Source organism: Hemicordylus capensis, chromosome 4 (genome assembly GCF_027244095.1).
Source record: "Hemicordylus capensis ecotype Gifberg chromosome 4, rHemCap1.1.pri, whole genome shotgun sequence".
Classification (NCBI taxonomy): Eukaryota; Metazoa; Chordata; class Lepidosauria; order Squamata; family Cordylidae; genus Hemicordylus; species Hemicordylus capensis.
The window spans coordinates 175,676,301-175,694,456 of NC_069660.1; the positions used below are offsets into that span (position 1 = coordinate 175,676,301).

The following is an 18,156-nucleotide window of genomic DNA, read 5'->3' on the forward strand; positions in this document are numbered from 1 at the left end:
TTGAGCCTTTATGTTCTTTTTCAACTCTTATTTCTGTTCTAAGGTTTGCTGGTTTGTTCTAACATTTCTAAAATTCATCTGTTTATTTAAAACATAGTTTCTACTAAACTCTTATTCAAACTTTCATGATAGAGGTCTATAAAATCATTCATGGTGTGGAAAAAGAGGATAGAAAAATGTTTTTCTCCTTCTCACATAACACTAGAACCAGGGGTCATCCCATGAAATGGATTGCCAGGAAATTTTGGACCAACAAACATTACTTTTTCACACAACACATCATCAACTTGTAGAATTCTCTGCCACAAGATGTGGTGACAGCCAACAACCTGGATGGCTTTAAGAGGGGTTTGGATAACTTCATGGAGGAGAGGTCTATCATCGGCTACTAGTCGGAGGGCTATAGGCCACCTCCAGCCTCAAAGGCAGGATGCCTCTGAGTACCAGTTGCAGGGGAGTAACAGCAGGAGAGAGGGCATGCCCTCAACTCCTGCCTGTAGGCTTCCAGTGGCATCTGGTGGGCCACTCTGTGAAACAGGACGCTGGATTAGATGGGCCTTGGCCCTGATCCAGCAGGGCTGTTCTTAAGTTTTTGTATTGACTCCTGTATTGATAACAGTTGGTTTCTAACCTAATTTGGAAGTAGAATTCTTCTGAGGCATGCTTCTCAGGCTTGAGGACAACACACAGAAATCAGGTTTTAACCACATTTACACATGACGTCTGATCTGGCCCAGAACAATTTCTGCTTATTTTAGTCTCTTCCAGTCAGTGCAAATTTTCCACTACTCTTGATCCCTCTTATATAATGAAAAAATGATGAGCAATTGCTCTGGTTGCTAAAAGGAAACCAGTAACTCAAGTCTGCTGCACAGAAAAGGGACTGATTAAGGGCTGAGTGAGGAATGCCACGGCCATGCAAGTGAACAGGAAGTCAATTAATTAAAGAGGCAGAAGATGAGAAGTGAAACTACTTTTAAAGAAAGGGGCGAGGAATCAATTAAAATAGCAGGGAGAAGCCTCAATAGTTCTTTGCCAGTACACATTGGCAGTCTGGTACTGAAATTGCCATTTAAGTTAAAAGATCACAAGTTAGGCCTGGAACAAGTCAGGCAGCAACATGGAAAACACCGAATTGCAACAGCTTGGAGTGATGGCATCTGTATTCTCCATAAAAAACAAATAAACTGTGGTCAATTCTAGAGAAATCTAGTGTTGAAATAGCCTTAGATGTGGGTCTTATTTTTTAACCTGTTCCTTAGATGAATGTAATGTGCTTTATGTGGGGCTGACTTCAACCTTTAAAATCCTAAATTGTCTGAGCCTTGGTTACCTGAAGGAATATCTCCTCAACATCCTTCTCCTTGCCTTTAAGATCCTGTGTGGAAACCTTATCACAACTGCTCTTGCACCTACTACAACTACAACAACAACGAAGACTTATATACCGCTCTTCAATCAAAGTTCTCAAAGTGGTTTAGAAAAATAAACAACACATAAATAAGATAACTAGTCAGGTGACCTTTGAGATGTGGCAGGCAGACACAAGATCTAGGGTTTTCTTAGTAGTGGTGTCCTAATTATCGAATTCCTTGCCTAGAGAAGCTCATCTGACCAGTTATCTTTACAGTTTCTAGCAACTTGTGAAAACCGTCATATTCCAGGATAGGTCTTTCAAAACCCAATTAAACTTAAATAACTGTTGTCTATAGGTTTTGATGACTGAGGTGGTTATTGCCCCAATGTTGGTTTTATGTTGGTTTTTGTTTTATTTTGTACCGAGCTTTATTGTTAACCACCTCAGGCTACCTCATACCTCAGGCTGTGGTGCAGATTTTAAATCTGAGAGGTAGAAAAAACAAAATCTAAAATGCATTTTCACTAATATTATTTCCCAGCTTAATTTTGCCTTCCTGATTTTGTGTTTTCTGTTTTCTGTAAATAAAACTTTTTATAGTTTAAACTTAGTCTTGCTTTGGGTTTTATTCAGAAGCTTGAGCCTAAATTTATATAAGCCTCAAGCTGCTGGGTTCTATGATAGTTACATAAGGATGGACTATGAGATTGGAGAGTTCGTGTATTAAATATTCCTTCAGTTGTATAATCTGCAGACCCTTACCTTCATTATGATAAATATGTGGTGATAGCTACTTTGAGTGAGGAAACTGATTTTTAGCCTGATACTGTTGGCGTGTATCAATTCAGAACTATGTCTGTATAAAAAGAAGGATGTTCATTTAGCTAGAGTCCTAGTCTTGTGCCAGAAATATTAAACTATAAACCAGGGGCGTAACAAGCCTGGAGTGGGCCCAGAGACAAAATTTTGAGATGGGCCCCTCGCTGATACACACACACACACACACACACTTCACAGTATAGTCATGTGACTTGCCTCTGGAGGGCCCCTCAAGGCATGGGGGCCCCCAGGCAGCCGCCTCCCCTTGCCTAATAGTAGTTATGCCCCTGCTATAAACCAAAACAATATGCAGACAGCTAGAGCTTCTTTTGCTCTCTTTCTGCAACAGTTTCTATTGTTCATGTCATTGTTCAAGCTGAATCCCTGTTTTCTGATGCATATCACTTAATGGATCACACAGCAGGTTAAAAAAAGTATGAAATAATTCACACACAAAAAGCACGTGTGCTGATTTAAGAGCCTTCTTTTCACTCTCCAAGAATGTAATTTACTGAACATTTCTTGCTCACACATATGTACATTATTTAAACACAGAAGTGTCTTTTGCTTCACAACTATTGGCTTGGATCCTAACAGTGTGTTCTATGAGGAGAAGATGAACAAGCTGTAATGCTTTGAAAAAATTAAGTAAGGAGGTAATGTAGTTAATTAAAACCACAACAATTTAGTAGCCAACAATAGTTGAGCCAAATACTTGGATGCTTCTGCTAATTTAGAAGTAGGGACTTGCACGCTCAGGATTGGCAGATTTCTTATCACCACACTAATGTTAGGCAACATTAGCTATTGTCACTGAATAATGATAGTTGCTTGTTAGGGTGGCAACATTTTGTTTAGTAATTGGCTAGATTATTCAGCTAATAATACTTTTATTGACTAAAAATAGAAGGCGATAGCAGGACATTTTAAGATTATTTAGTTCAGCGCTTGAAAGTATTTTACATTTTTTTTCTCTTTGGCCTTCAGATATATAAAGCATACAGGCTAACACTTAGTAGTACGTGCACTAAAGACATTATTCTTGCAAAACATGTATTTTTCACATACAGAAAGCTCTAACGAACTGTTAATGTTTTCTGGTTGGCTAAAGCTAATTGTTACCTTCAGCAACAGTAAGCAAATTGTTTAAATCTGCAGAAGACTGAAACTGCAAGGGTTCAGAATTTCTGACATTTCCTAGTGGCAAAAATGGATCATAGTCATCACTGGAAAGGTCTGCCAGGCTTAAAAGATAATGGCTTTGCTGTGTATATGTGTTAGAACCATGAATACAACTATGCAGAACCTGAAAGAAAAATAGAAAAGAATACAATAAATAAAAGGAGTACAACAAAAACATGACAGAGACTATTCTTCAACAGACAGCCCATTGACTGGGCTGTCACTCCTTTCCAGTGCGGTCCCCGAGTCTCTGGTCATGATGCACACCTCAAGCAGGTTCTAGCAGGCTGCCTGAACCTCAGGCCTATATTTGTTAGAAGCAGAAGTCTTTTCAGGTTTTTTATTTTTAATGATACACATAAGGAAACACAGCAGAACATTGGCCTTTATCATGCAAAGTAGGATGCTGAGCAAGATGGACAATTAGTTTAATCCACTTCTAGTTCACAATTGAAGTACCCTTAAAATATAAAGGGTGGATGCAATAAACACATGCTTGCATACATCATAATAAACAAATATTTGTCAAGGGACTATAATTGGCTGTAGCTTTGTGTTGAGCACACATTCATTGATGGACCTGGTATCAGGGCCACAACTGTACTTAATTCCCTTTTGTAAGGGTATTCTCCAGCCCTGGATTCCTGAGCTCAGATACTGGAACTAGAGCTAGGAGAGAAAGTTAGAAACTGAAGGATGAAGTGAAGCAGACAAAAGATACTGGGATCATACTGCCTGCTAATCACAGGAGATAATGTTGAATACCGCTAATTCCCTTCTTGCCTGAAAAAAGCTCTGAAGTCTGAGCACAGAAGTCTAGACAAGTTCACTTGGTTGGGTTCTGGCCTCATACCATGAGGTTTCCCAATTTTGCACAATTTTGGCAGTGCCACATGCTAGCCAGCTCTTGCATTCAGTTATGTTAACCATATTATTTTTGTGGAGACTGTTAATTAGAGATGTGCAAATCTATTTGAGTCTAATAGATTCGAGCTCAAATTGGTGTGATTTGAACTCGAATCGAATTGCACCTAAAATAAAGGACCTGATCTGGGTTTGAATTGAATCTGCCCCGAATTGTGCTAAAATCACTCGAATCAATTTGAGCGGTGAACGCCATTTTGGAGGGCCATTTTTCTTTTGCTGATTCCTAATCAGAAAGGGAAGAACAGCCATCCCAAATGGTGCTTGTTACTCGAATAACTTGAATCAATTTGAGCTTGGATTGATTCAAGTGATTCAAGTGGCAAATGTCATTTTGGATGGCTGTTTTCCCCTTGCTGATTGGTTTACTGGCACTTGCTTTCGACTGGCTTGAGATCTCCTTGCTTCTTGGTTGGCTTGTTACCATTCAAATCACATGTTGTCAGGGGCAACTGTGCCCCCATTGGCTGGTGGGAGGGAGCAGGGAGGGGGAGGCCAAAGAAGGGATTTTCAAAATGTATCTAAGAGACTGCTAATGGAGGCAGAGAGACAGAGCCATTTGTGCCTCAGGAGAGAAGGATCATCAAAGAGAGCCTGCAGCACTGAGAGATTGGTGGTGGTGGTCTGGGCTTGACTGCCTCAGTGAATGGAAAGAGAGACAGCGAGTGCATGTGGGCTTGTCTATCTCTCTATTTTTTGTATCCTTTTAATTTGCAATTGCTTTTATTTTCTTTTTCTATTTTAAAAAAATTGTACCAGCAGCCACCAGTGGCTTTAACTGGGTGCTACTTGGAATTTTTGTTTTAAAATTTGAATTTCTTATTATTACTTGTATCCAGCCCCCAATGGTTTTAACAACGGGGGTGCTGTATTAAATTCCCCCCTATTTTAAAAAAAATCTGTACCAGCAGCCCCAAGTGGCTTTAACTGAGCACTGCTTTGAACTCCCCCCCCCTCCACCAACTTTTCCAGGTTCTTGTTGTGTTTTAATTGTCTGGATGGGTGGGTAACTAACTGATGCCCACCTCCCCTCCCCAGAGCTACCGAGTCCCAATGTTTGTTTGGTGCAGAGTGCCTCCAAGAGCAACACCTGAAGACACTGGAACGGAAGCTGCCAGCTCAAGATGCTGGAAGGTGAGAGTCCCCCCCGCCTTGGTCTGATTCTTAGAAAAACAGGTTGCTTACCTGTAACTTATGATCTGGAAGCGATCCATTGTATTCATAATGAATGGGTTTGGTGCCTGCACAGGACCTCGCGGAGAGATTGACTAGCTCCTTGTGACGCCACCTGCCCTACACGTGCTTCCATTATTTTCAGCAGTTGGGGCTTCCTCTTACTCAGTTTCTTGCAGACCACCATCGTTTGACGATCTTTCAGTGTCCTTGTATGGTAAGGGGTTTTTTTTTGCTATTGTTGCGGGGAGGTTTGGGTGGGTCTTATGAATACAATGGATCACTTCCAGATCATAAGTTACAGGTGAGGAACCTGTTTATCTGGATCGTGATCCATTGCATTCATAATGAATAGCTGATTAGCCAGCTTCGCAGCCGGTTGCGGGCACAGCAGACCCTGAAGCTATGGCAGCACACTCTTTAGCACACCGCTTTAGCACAGTCCTCCCAAAGCCTGCTTCTTTTGCCAAACACAGGTCAAAGGCATAATGTTTTATGACTGGTTGTTGAGATGACCATGTTGCAGCTTTGCAGATCTCAACCATCAAGATTCCTGATAGATGAGCAGCAGATGTGTATGCTCTTGTGGAATGTGCCCGAATGGCACTTGTGGGATCCTTACCCTTTTTATATGCTAGCCTGATCAGTTGCACTAACCATTGGGCGAGTCTTTGTCTCAATATTGGCTGCCCTTTGGCCTTTCCCTTGTATGCAATGAATAATCTGTTTTTCTTATGTCTTTTGTGGCTTCTAGATAATACAGCAATGTGTGCCGTATATCCAAGGAATGCACAACCATCTCTAGTGTCGTTTCCAGGTTTTGAAAGAAGGCAGGAAGCGTTATGTCTTCATTTAAATGGAATTCCATCAGCACTTTTGTCCGGAATTGTGGATCCATATGCATTATTACTTTATGCGGAAAGAATTGGGTGGTATGGCCTGCCTGCTCTCAGTGCAGTCAGTTTACTCACACATCTTGCTGTAGTAATTGCAATTAAGAGGACTGTTTTCAAAGTTTTCATTTGCAAAGATGCATCCCTTATAGGCTCAAATGGGTGCTCCGTTAGTGATGACAATACTAGCGATAAGCTCCATTGGTTTTTTAACTGGTGGATACAAGTGCTTTAGTCCCTTTAAGAACTTCTTGCAATCTGGGTGGGAGAATACTGTTGCACCATCCCATCCTGTGTGCTTTGAGGAAATAGCTGCTAAATGTACTCTGAGACACACATTTGCCAACCCCTTTATTTTTAAGGTTGTCATGTATAGCAAGACTTGTCTCAATGTGGCTTTCCTTGGGGGAAAACCATGCTGTTTAGCATACACTTTGAATCTTTTCCATTTATTGTAATAATTATTTCTCAGTGAGAGCCTTCTATTATTGAGTAATATCTTATCTAACAGCCGACCCTCCACACTGTTATCCGTAGTGTTTTTATTTGTGGATGTTGTACGACACCTCCATCCCAAACCAGTAAGTCTGGTCAGAGTGGGAATCTGTAGCACACTCCCCTCGGGAATCTGAGAAGCGGAGCAAACCATGGCTGTCTGGGCCACTATGGAGTCACTAGTATTCCTGACATCTTATCTCTCAAAACTTGCACCAAGACCCAATTTATTAATGGTTGTGGTGGGAACAGGTAAAGGAGTCCTCTGTTCCATATGTGCTGAAAAGCATCGCCCAATGACACCTTGCCGAGTCCCGCAGGTGAGCGTATCTCTGACACTTTTTGTTTGTAGCAGTTGCAAACAAGTCTATCGATGGTTGACCCCAACGGCTGAAGACCTTTGTTAGATATGTGTCTTTCAGTTCCCACTCATGGTGTTGATTCTGACGAAACATATAGATGAGACTGTCCGCCAGCACATTTTCTACACCTTTTATGTAGATCGCTAGAGGGTGAATCTCTTAAACTATGCACTATTCCCATATCTGCAGACTCAGCCGACAGAGTGAGAGAGACACTGTGCCTCCCTGTCTGTTCAAATACGCTATTGCTGTTGTATTATCCAGATGGATTTGCACCACTCTCTTTTGAAGCAGTGGTCTGAATGCCTTCAGCGCCATAAACACTGCTAGTAATTCGAGGTAGTTTATATGCATTTGTTTCTGGTGCCTTGTCCACTGTCCTTGCAGTTGATGTTTGTTGCAATGTGCACCCCATCCCCACAGGGAGGCATCTGTTGCCACCTATCGTGTGGGGATCAAGGGCTCATATGGTACTCCAGCCTGTAGATTTGAATGAACTGTCCACCAATGCAGTGAGTTCAACACCTTCTGAGGAAGTGTGAGCATCTTTCGTTGGCTGTCTACATTGGGGCAGATGTTCCTTAGATACCACATCTGCAGAGCCTGCATCCACAGATGTGTTTAACACACTGTAGCATTGCATGATGGCATCAAACCCATCAACCGCTGTATAACTTCTGCTGGTTGTTGCAGTTTTAAGGTGATCTGTTGAACTAGGTTTTCGATTCGCAGACATCTGTCCTACGGTATGTGGTGCCCTGCTTGAGCATGACTTGCCAGCTTGATGGAGTTGCTGGCAATCACAAAGCTGATGTTGTGTGCTCTGGGAGATGTTACAAGTATCCTCAGTATTAATTGCAGTGGATGGATCTGGCCATCAACAGGTCTGTTTATTTTGGTCCCTATTTAGTTTAGTACTCTGGCCCTTTGTTTTTGTCTAAAACCCTTATTTCTTTGATAGCGAAGGCAAGAAAGCAGTGACAGATGGCACTGGAAGAGAGGTGTGTGCACGAGAGAGACAGGATAATTCTCAGCACTCCAGCCAAGAGAGACAACTAGCAAACACCATCCACATGCTGAGGATTCTCTCCGAAGAAGGAAGACCAGCAGGCTTGCATCCTGGGGAAGATCCTGGAGGCAGCAGCAGAGATGCCCCCCAGCATCCCCTCACAAGTGCCCCCCTGGGGAGTGCGCTGTGGAGGGAGCTCCAGCTGGAGTGGCCCCCAGGGGTAAGGGCCAGGGAGCAACCGCCAGGCTCCCCGAAGCCCGACCCTCTGCACCCACCAATGGGCCAGCAACACGCACAAGATGGGCCACATCTTGACCACCCCCAGACGCCCCTCCTGGACCTGGGAGGACAAGAGGAGGACCCGAGAAAGGAGAGAGCAGAGCATTCGCTGCCCCTACAGACTTGCCGACTGCTGCAGGGGAGCAGCCAAAGCCCAACCCGGAGGTCTTGATCTACCTGCAGAAGGGACACCTCAGCTGCTTGACCTGCAACCTCCTCCAGAGATACACCCAGTACCACGGCCTGATACGACACATCCAGTACCACCATACATGTGACATACGCTTCACCTGAGCTGCCTGCAATGCTGCCTTTAAATCCCTGAATCAGGTAAGATTGCACCACAACACCTGTGACGCGAGACCAGCCTCCTGGGCCTCCCTGGTGAAGAGCAACGACCTAGCTCTACACAAGATACAGGAGATAGCCAGCTTGTCCCAGCAGGAAGGTGACACCCTGAATGAGCAAATGAGTGTAACCAGACCTGCAGATCGGCAACTCCCATGGCCCAGACTGCGACACCCTCATGCTCGACTGGAAGCCCCACCGGCACCACCAAACAGAAGAGCCGTATCCCACAGAGAAAATGCTCACCACCAGCTGTGTCCTCGCTAACCAAAAGCCACAGCTCAGCAACGGCCATGCTCCACCCTGACGGCACTCTAACTCGAGGGCTCAACAAACCCTCCCCCATAGCAGACAAAAGGCAATCTACCGCCATCGCTGCCATCGCTGCAAAGGCCTGCAAGAACCAGCACACCCAAAATGCTGGGCCCCAGGCTCCAACTTCTGCCTCGCCCAGTTCAGCAGCTGGCAGCTCTGCACAGCCTGCCAAAGCCACCAACCCTGCACTTCCAACTGGCGGAGCCCGCACCAAGCCACGGAAGGAAGGAACCTCTCCAGGACAGAAACACAGTCAACTGACAACTTCAGCTCCAGCAAGCGACTCACCACAAGGACCAGTGGCCTCCAAACAACCTGACACCAATCAAGGCCCAGCAGAACCCGACAGACCCCAGCGGCGGCAACACACAGCTGCAACCCAAGCAGCCCCAGAGGTCCCACAAGCCAACCAGCAGGGGGAGCCACCAGCAGCAAATGGCGAGGATGAACAGCAACCAAAAGCAGATAACCTGGCAACAGCTTGGCAGGCCGTATGGATTGACAGGCTGCGGGAGGCCAACACCTTTGAGGACCTTGAGCGGGCTGTCCAGAGACTCACCAAAGAACTCTCGATGGCAGCCAGACCACAGGAGAGGCCGGGAGGCGGGCACACCCATGCTGCTCCCAGAGCCCCACTGCCGCCACAACCCCAGACCTGCGAGGGCAGGAGAGGGCGGCAGAACAGAGTGTGCCACTATGACCCCCAAGCCACATCACGCATCCAGAAGCTCTACTGCTTCAATAGAGCTAAGGCTGTAAGAGTGGTCCTAGAAGGTCCCTCCCCCTTCTGCACCATCCCTGGCGGAGACCTGCACCACTACTTCACCAACCTTTTCGACAGAGATGACTGAAGAGACACCCCACGTGCTGACAACCTGCCCCAGCTGCCTCGCCTTGTGACGCACGCCTCCCTGACCGTGGACTTCACCCCACAAGAGGTTAACACCAGACTGCAAAGAGCCAAGAACACTGCCCCCAGAAAGGACGGCATCCGCTACAGCCTGCTGAAGCAACGCGACCCAGGCTGCCTGGTGCTGGCCACCATCTTCAATGGCTGTATGCTGGCCGCCATCTTCAACGGCTTCCGACGCATGCCCACTGCCTGGAAGAAGGCCATGACTGTCCTGGCCCACAAGAAGGGCGACCCTGCCGACCCAAGCAACTGGTGCCCCATCTCTCTGTGCAGCACCCTCTACAAGATGTACACCAGCTGCATTACTGCCCGGGTAACCGACTGGGCCCTGGCAGGTAATGCCATCAGCTCGCAACAGAAGGGCTTCATGGGCTGTGAAGGATGCTATGAGCACAACTTCCTCCTCCAAACGGTGCTGGACACTGTCCGCCGCTCCAGGAAGCAGTGCGCTGTGGCCTGGCTGGACCTCGCCAATGCCTTTGGATCCATCCCACACCGCCACATCTTTGACACCCTGACAGAGTTTGGCATGCCAGAGGAATTCCTGGGCCTGATCCGGGAGCTCTACGAGGGGTGCACCACCACCGTGCGAGCAACAGAAGGGGAAACCCCAGACATCAACTTGCGTTCGGGAATCAAGCAAGGCTGCCCGCTCAGCCCCATCATCTTCAACCTGGCCATGGAGCCACTCTTCCTCCACATTGCCAATGGGCTTCCGTCTCTACAACAAGAAGGTCAGTGTGCTGGCCTACGCGGATGACCTGGTGCTCGTCGCAGAAACCAGAGGAGCTCCAGGCCATGCTCGACACCGCCTCTGTCGCTGCTGACTGGATGGGCCTCAAATTCAATGCCAGGAAATGTGCCTCACTTCACATCAAGGGGAGTCTCCGAGACAGAGTCCTGCCAACCTGCTTCACCATCCAGGAAGACAGCATGGCCGGCCTCACGGATGGAGAGACGTATCGCCACTTAGGGATGCCCACTGGCTTCCGAGCAAAACAGACCCCATCCAGGCCATCGTTGCAGACGCCAACAAGCTCGACGCCTCACTGCTCACCCCCTGGCAGAAGATCGACGCATTGAACACTTTCCTGCTCCCAAGAATCTCCTTCGTCCTGAGAGGCTCAGCCGTCGCCAAGGTACCACTCAACAGGGTCAACCGGGCCATCACAGCCATGCTAAGGAAGTGGCTGAGCCTCCCCAAGAGCCACCAATGACATCCTCCGCATGCCCCAGAAACAAGGAGGCACCGGAACACCTAGAATGGGGGACCTCTGTGACCTGTCCGTTGTCACCCATGCCTTCTGTCAGGTCTGTGGCCCTTGGTGCCCTCAACAATGTAGCACGGAAGAGACTGGCCAGAGATCCTTCCGAGAAAGACCTGACCACATACCTGAGCGGATGCCTGGAGGGAGAGTTTGGCCGTGATGGAGGAGACTTTGCCACTCTCTGGACCCACGCCAGGAATGCCACCAGGAGGCTGCACAAACGCATTGGCTGCCAGTGGGCCTGGGATAGAGGAGAGAGAGAGCTGAAGGTGGCGCTGATCCGTGGAGACCCCCCAGAACTGAAGATGTTTGCCGCCCGGGACAGGAGGTACTTAGAGAGCACCTTCAGATCGATGATCTGTGAAAAATATTGCAATGACCTGAAGTGGAAACCAGACCAGGGGAAAGTGTTTGAAGTCAACTCTCAGTGGGACGCCAGCAACCATTTCATGTCCCGCGGTGACTTCACGCGCTTTGCAGAGTGGCGCTTTGTACATCACGCTTGCCTCAATGTGGTCCCCCTGAATGGAGTAATCAAGACAAGAGGCACAAGAGACAAGCGCTGCCGCCGCTGCAGCCACCCCAATGAAACTCCACCCCATGTGCTGTGCTGCTGCCCACCCCACTCAGCTGCTTGACAGCACCGGCACAACACAGTACTGTACCGCCTGGCCAAGGCCATCTCCGCCTCCAAAGGCACACTTTCTGTCAACCGAGCCGTGCCCGGGACAGGCAGCCAGCTACGGCCTGACATCGTAGTCCGCGATGAGGAGAAGAAGAAAATCATCATGATTGATGTCACCATCTCTTTTGAAAACCGGAAAGCAGGCCATAGAGAAGAAACACCAGAAGTATGCCCCACTCGCACAGGCACTCAGGGAGCAAGGCTATAAGGTCTCCGTCCACGCCCTGCTGATTGGGGCCCTGGGGGGCTGGGACCCCGCCAACGAGCCAGTTCTGAAAGCCTGTGGTGTGGGCAAGCACTATACCAAGCTCATGCGCAAACTGATGGTGTCTGACGTATGTATGTATGTAACCTCCTGCCTTGGGAACGTGATCTATAACATATTAGCATGCTAAACACACCATGCCAGCACAGAGGCTGACCATGCCAGGAACTCCTGCTGACAATACCCCTGGACCTGGAGAAGACCCTCCGCCATCAAGGACCCACGCCCAGAGGCTGCAATTGGCAGAAGATGACTGGCACAGCCCTGCCGGCCACACGCAAGGTGAGGCTGGGATCTGTCCCTCCCTTGGACCTTTTGGACATTCCTCTCATGGAACTCTTTTAACCGGACTCTATCCAAACCTGTAGGAACTCGCATACAGTGCTATATTCTCTCTACCATTGCAACCACACATTCGTTAGTACGCGGCCGTGTTTTATCGGGAAATTCTATTCACTGTTGCTTTTGTAAACCATATGCTAAACATTCTCTAATAAAAGTCACTCTGCCCCCCCCCTTTTTTTTGGTCCAAAACCCTTATTCCTTTGATAGGGGCGGTATTGCCTTCTGAAATCTTTTCTTTCCTGTTGCCTAAATGTGGCACGATGTTGTTGTCGGACATATGTTCGATAATGGGATGTAGCTGCATTTTAGGCTGCTGATGCCATAAAAGTCTTTGATGTATATTTTGTTTTCCCCCCAAGACTCCATTGTTGACCATCATATGGCAAATGCTCCACCCTTTCTCACATAACTTGTTGTAAGTTGGTGGAGCATAACCATGCATGGTGATGTAGTGTTACTGCCAGAGGCGTAACTAGGGACAACGGCGCCCGGGGCAAGCACTGAAATTGCGCCCCCCATACTGTGCATACGTAACACATGTTTGCCCACCATAAGCAGATTCCTACATCAGATGCCAACATGCAGTATATACTTCTATGTTGTGGGGGAGGAGAGCTGGTCTTGTGGTAGCAAGCATGACTGGTCCCCTTAGCTAAGCAGGGTCCACCCTGGTTTGCATTTGAATGGGAGACTAGAAGTGTGAGCACTGGAAGATATTCCCCTCAGGAGATGGAGCCACTCTGGGAAGAGCATCTAGGTCCCAAGTTCCCTCCATGGCAGCATCTCCAAGATAGGGCTGCAAGAGACTCCTGCCTGCAACCTTGGAGAAGCCGCTGCCAGACTGGGTAGACAATACTGAGCTAGATAGACCAATGGTCTGACTCAGTATATGGCAGCTTCCTATGTTCCTAAATACTACTGCAGCACACACACAAGACACCTGTCCCATCCTGACACTTGGCCAACTTCCATAATCAAGATCCTACACACACACACGCACACACACCCAGAGGCGTAACTAGGGAAAATGGCGCCTAGGACAAGCGCTGAAATTGCACCCCCCACCCCACCCCATCCAAACATCTGACACGCATCTTTCAGAAAACTTGTCTTTTACCATAATATTAGCTCACACTGCCAGAACATTTAAAACTAGCTTTCATTTCTGAATAATAATGCATTTCCCCATAGAAACCTCAAATATACACTTGCATAGGTGAAAAATCAAGAGAAAATCAAGTTGAAAGCCTTACCAGTACAAATGAACTAAAAGGAGTGGAGTGAGTTTTCCACTGCTTCTGAATCCTCATTGAGTTCAGAGGGCAGAACACTTACTTTGGTGGCAAGACAGTAAGGTCTTAGGAAAAAACGCTGCACAGGACTCAAAGCTGCCTAAAAGCTATACTGGCTGACTAGGAAGTCCTTCCACTGAGAACAACGACACTTAATTTAAGGTAATTTTAAGTTAAATGTATGAGGTGCTGATTTTGTGTGTTGGGATGGAGTGTCTACCAGTTCTGAATTTTATAAGCCCTTCAGTGTCTTGGTAGGTATGGGGAAGTAAGAATTTTGGAATATAGGAGACCAAGCCACAAACTCACACAGCTACTATTACAGCGAATATTTATATACAATTGTTCAATCAACATTCTCAAAATGGTTTACATAGAAAAACAAATACTAGATAAACAGATGATTCTCTGTCTTCAAAGGGCTCACACTCTGAAAAGAAACGTGGTAGACACCAGCAACAGCCACTGGACAGATGCTATGCTGGCGCTGGATAGGGTCAGATGCACTCCCCATGCTAAATATATAGAGAATCACAACTTTTAAAGATGCTCAGTTAGTGGGGTCTCTTAGAATGTATATATTCAGGATTTTGTATACTATTGGATAGCAGTCTCATACAAATTTAGAAGAAAAAAATGGAGTAAGCCTGCAGGAACAAGCAAACATATTTACCTGAATCTAAAAATAGATTTTTTCCAAGTCTGCTGTTAGAAATTGGGGGGTTGTCTTAACTTTAGAACCATATTTTATATGAATCAATATGACAATGTGATTTTTTTGTGGGGAAAGTGTTTTCAGATTTCTGCATACATGAAGTAGGAATGTGAAAGAGTAAAGAAGGACTTTATTAGAAAATTGTCTCTCCGTAGGAAAAAACAAAGTAAACACATATACCAGAAGCAGCACTCGCTGTATGGGAAGCCAGAAAAGTTTAAGCCTGCCCCACCCCCAATAAAGTTTACTTTTTCCAGGAATCTTTCAGCCATACCCCAAGAGCAATTTAATGCTTCAAATGAAGAACAGGGAAGACATTTGCTTTGCAAATGGGACAATGCATGCTTGCTACTACAGTAACAAGACCAGCAACTTATCAAAAACTAAAGCCATTACAGTCAAGTCAAGACAAGAGGATTTTTAAAAACACACAGACCACCAGATTAGAGCTATAAGTAGCCTATAAGCAGTCTTCAAAGTAAACTCAACACACCAGCAAGTACATCATACACACACAAACTGAGTCTTCAACAACAAGTATATGTGTGGTGGCAGATCTCTCTCTCTCTCTCTCTCTCTCTCTCTCTCTCTCTCTCACACACACACACACACACACACACACACCCACACACACCAGTTAGGTGTTTTGTTCTATTTTTTTACGTTTCTTGAAGATGAAGCAAGGGAGACTTCAGCTAGTTTGCAAGACATTTCCATTCAGCTCCGCTCCTGGAGTTATTCAAAGGCAGAGTGACCAGGAACTCAAGAATGCAGCAGGGGACCAATTAGGCTCCTTCTCCTGCTTGGAGGGCATGTCTGGCAGCGAAATCGTAGATGCTTCCCCCACCACCAAGCAGAGACTAGTTAACCCTTTTCTTATTCTGAGAGCTTCTGAGGCAGAGGGAAGCTCCAAGCAATGCAAAGTTAAGCAGCAGCAGGAAAGGAGGTGAGGCTGGCGGCAGTGGCAAATAAAGGGTGGGGGAAAGAAGGAAAAAAGATCAGCAACAGCAGCAAAAGCCATTGCTCTGGTCTGCGAGTCTTCATTTCCTTTTTTCCGCCCAGCAGCAGAGAGAAGGCAGAGGCGACGGTGGTGGAGAGCACGCGCGAGCAGCCCGCTTGAGTTAGGGAGCAAATTCTCCCAGCTCTTCTTTTGTGTCGTCTGTCGTGGTTCAGAAGGGGGGAAAGCCGGGGGGCAAGAGCTAGTCAGGCAGGCAGCAAGCGAGGCAGGCAGGGGGAAGGGAAAGGGACTTGTTGCAGGCGGGGCGCACGGGACACACACGGTGATGAGATATCAGGGCAGCAGCAGTCAGTTTACTTACAGTTACTTTGACTCACTGGGATTCAATCAAGACGAATGCAACAGCCAGCGCAGGGCAGGCAGTGTAGTGGTGGTGGGCAAAAGCAGCACGAAGCACCAAACAGCACATGACGACGCGAAGGCCCAGCAGCAGTTGCTGCTAGTAGTCATGTGGTCATGGTGCAGGCATGAGCAGCTGCCCGCCACCCCTGCCACCCGTCCGGACGCAGAGATCTTGCAACGAGTGCGCTGGCTTGCCTTGCGCCTGTATGAGTGAGGTGGTGGTGCGGGCGCCGCCTGCTCCGGTCCTGCGCGGCAGCGGTGAGCAGCGGGCCCGCCCGGTGGCGCCCCACTGCTGATGGAATGCGGGGGGTAATTTTTAAAAATAAAAAATAAAAAAAAATTTTACAAAAAAAATTTGGGGGTGGGGGTGGGGCAGGCATTTTGGCGCCCCCTTCAAGTGGCGCCTGGGGCACGTGCCCCCCTGCCCCCCCTATCGTTACGCTCCTGGTTACTGCAGTCATCATGCCTCTTGATTCAGTCTCTGCTAAATGTTTAAATGTGCTGAGCAGCTGTATTGTAACAGCTGTTGTTTTTTCATAGGTCTGTGCAAATGTTTCCTGAAATTCCTCCGGTGACATTAAGGTTGAATCTTGGCAAAGTATGTCCCATAAATGATGTCCATATCTTTGCTATTTTAATAGATAATCTTGAGGTGGCATATATCTTTCTTCTTAACACATCAGTTTTTCTCCCTTCCTTTTCAGCAGGAGTTGTATGTTGCTGTCCACCTTTTGAAGAAGTAGCACATTCAACCACCAAGGAGTTTGGTACTGGATGGTGCACTAGGCATGTATTCTCCGCTTCTTGGATTCTATAATCCTTCTTATCTTTTTTAAGTCGAGGCAGACGTCTGTAAAACCTCCCATACTTACTATGCTGCCCTAGTAATTACAGGAAGCATGGGAAGTGCCACTGGGTGTGATCTTCTTTAGCCATCATACTGTATACTGGATCTTTCAGATCTACCTCTGGCTGTTTTAATTCCAAACCCAATGCCCCAGCCATCTCTCTTATCTGAGTATGATGAGCTTTTAATTCCACTGAGGGTGATAGTTAAATTTTTGGAGGTACTTCTGCTGGTGGATCAGCAGGATAATCCCCTCTGCCATAATCTGTCTCCATTGAGTCTGCTGGATAAATCATCCCTCATCAGCATCATTCACCATGGACACTACTGGGTGTGCTTTTTTTCTCACTGCCTTTCTAGGTTGAGAAGGCACCTGTGGTTGTGGGGCTCCAGGTTGTTCTGGTTGTATTGGTTGTGTCTGAGGTGACATTGTTTGGCAAGGGATAGATGTTACAGACTGCACTGTTGTTGGCATAGTGATTGGTGCTGATGCTGTGCACACCCGTATTTGTTCCTCCTGTTGTACGTTACACTGATTTTCTTGTTGGGTTTTCCATATTTAGTATTCTGCATAATAAGCTGAGTATAAAACTGTTGGGCTGTGTTTAAACCCACAAGTATGTGTAATTCGTTTGAATTGTATGCTTCCAGACGGGTATCTGAGGGTATCAAACCCTGTGTGGCCACATATTGTTGTGTGATTTCCATGTTAGCGCTGCATAACTTGCAATTGGTCTGGTGTAAATAGAAATGAGTCTTGATATCTCTGTTTAGTTCTCACATTAGTCGTATTGGGTTTGATGGTGTAGGAAACACCCTTATTGGTGAGGTTGATGGTGCTTTCGGTACTAAGAGAGGCCCCTCTTCGGTATTGTGTTCAACATCGAGCCCTCCACTCAAAAAGCCATGAAAAGTGGATCCCGGTAGTGTGCTGTTTGTCAATTCTAACTGTTAACAATGTTGTCGCCACTTGGGGGTCTAAGGAGACATCATCATCCTGTGAAATCTCTTCTCCAAACCCCACATAATCTCCCCTATCATAGTTACACGGTGGTGTCATTGTAGACGGTGATTGCATCGGTGTACAAGCAGCAGTAATGTTCTTCTCCTTTCCATTTTGGTGACGCTGGTAGTGGACAGTATTTTTCCCGGTGTTGACCATGTAGATGCCATAGCGACCCTGCCCGATACCGTGGTCAGTACTGAAAACTCCTGCTCTTTTTCCAACCCTGCTGTGGACAGTGAAGGCAAGTTGCTCGATCTTGACATCTGCTCTTCTTGCAAAAAAGTAGGTGAAGGCGTACACCTTT

General features: G+C 46.8%; 1 protein-coding gene across 9 annotated transcripts in view; it reads right to left on the reverse strand.

The window, feature by feature from the left end:
- Positions 1-18,156, reverse strand: part of RALGAPA2 (Ral GTPase activating protein catalytic subunit alpha 2) — a 343,889-nt gene that overhangs the window by 135,668 nt on the left and 190,065 nt on the right. For all 9 annotated transcript variants that reach the window (XR_008306232.1, XM_053246348.1, XM_053246346.1 and 6 more), the window contains one exon: positions 3,299-3,482. Coding sequence is in view for 8 of the 9 variants with exons in the window: in XM_053246348.1 (XP_053102323.1) it covers positions 3,299-3,482 (184 nt within the window). In the remaining variant the exon portion in view is untranslated. The remainder of the gene's footprint in view (positions 1-3,298; positions 3,483-18,156) is intronic.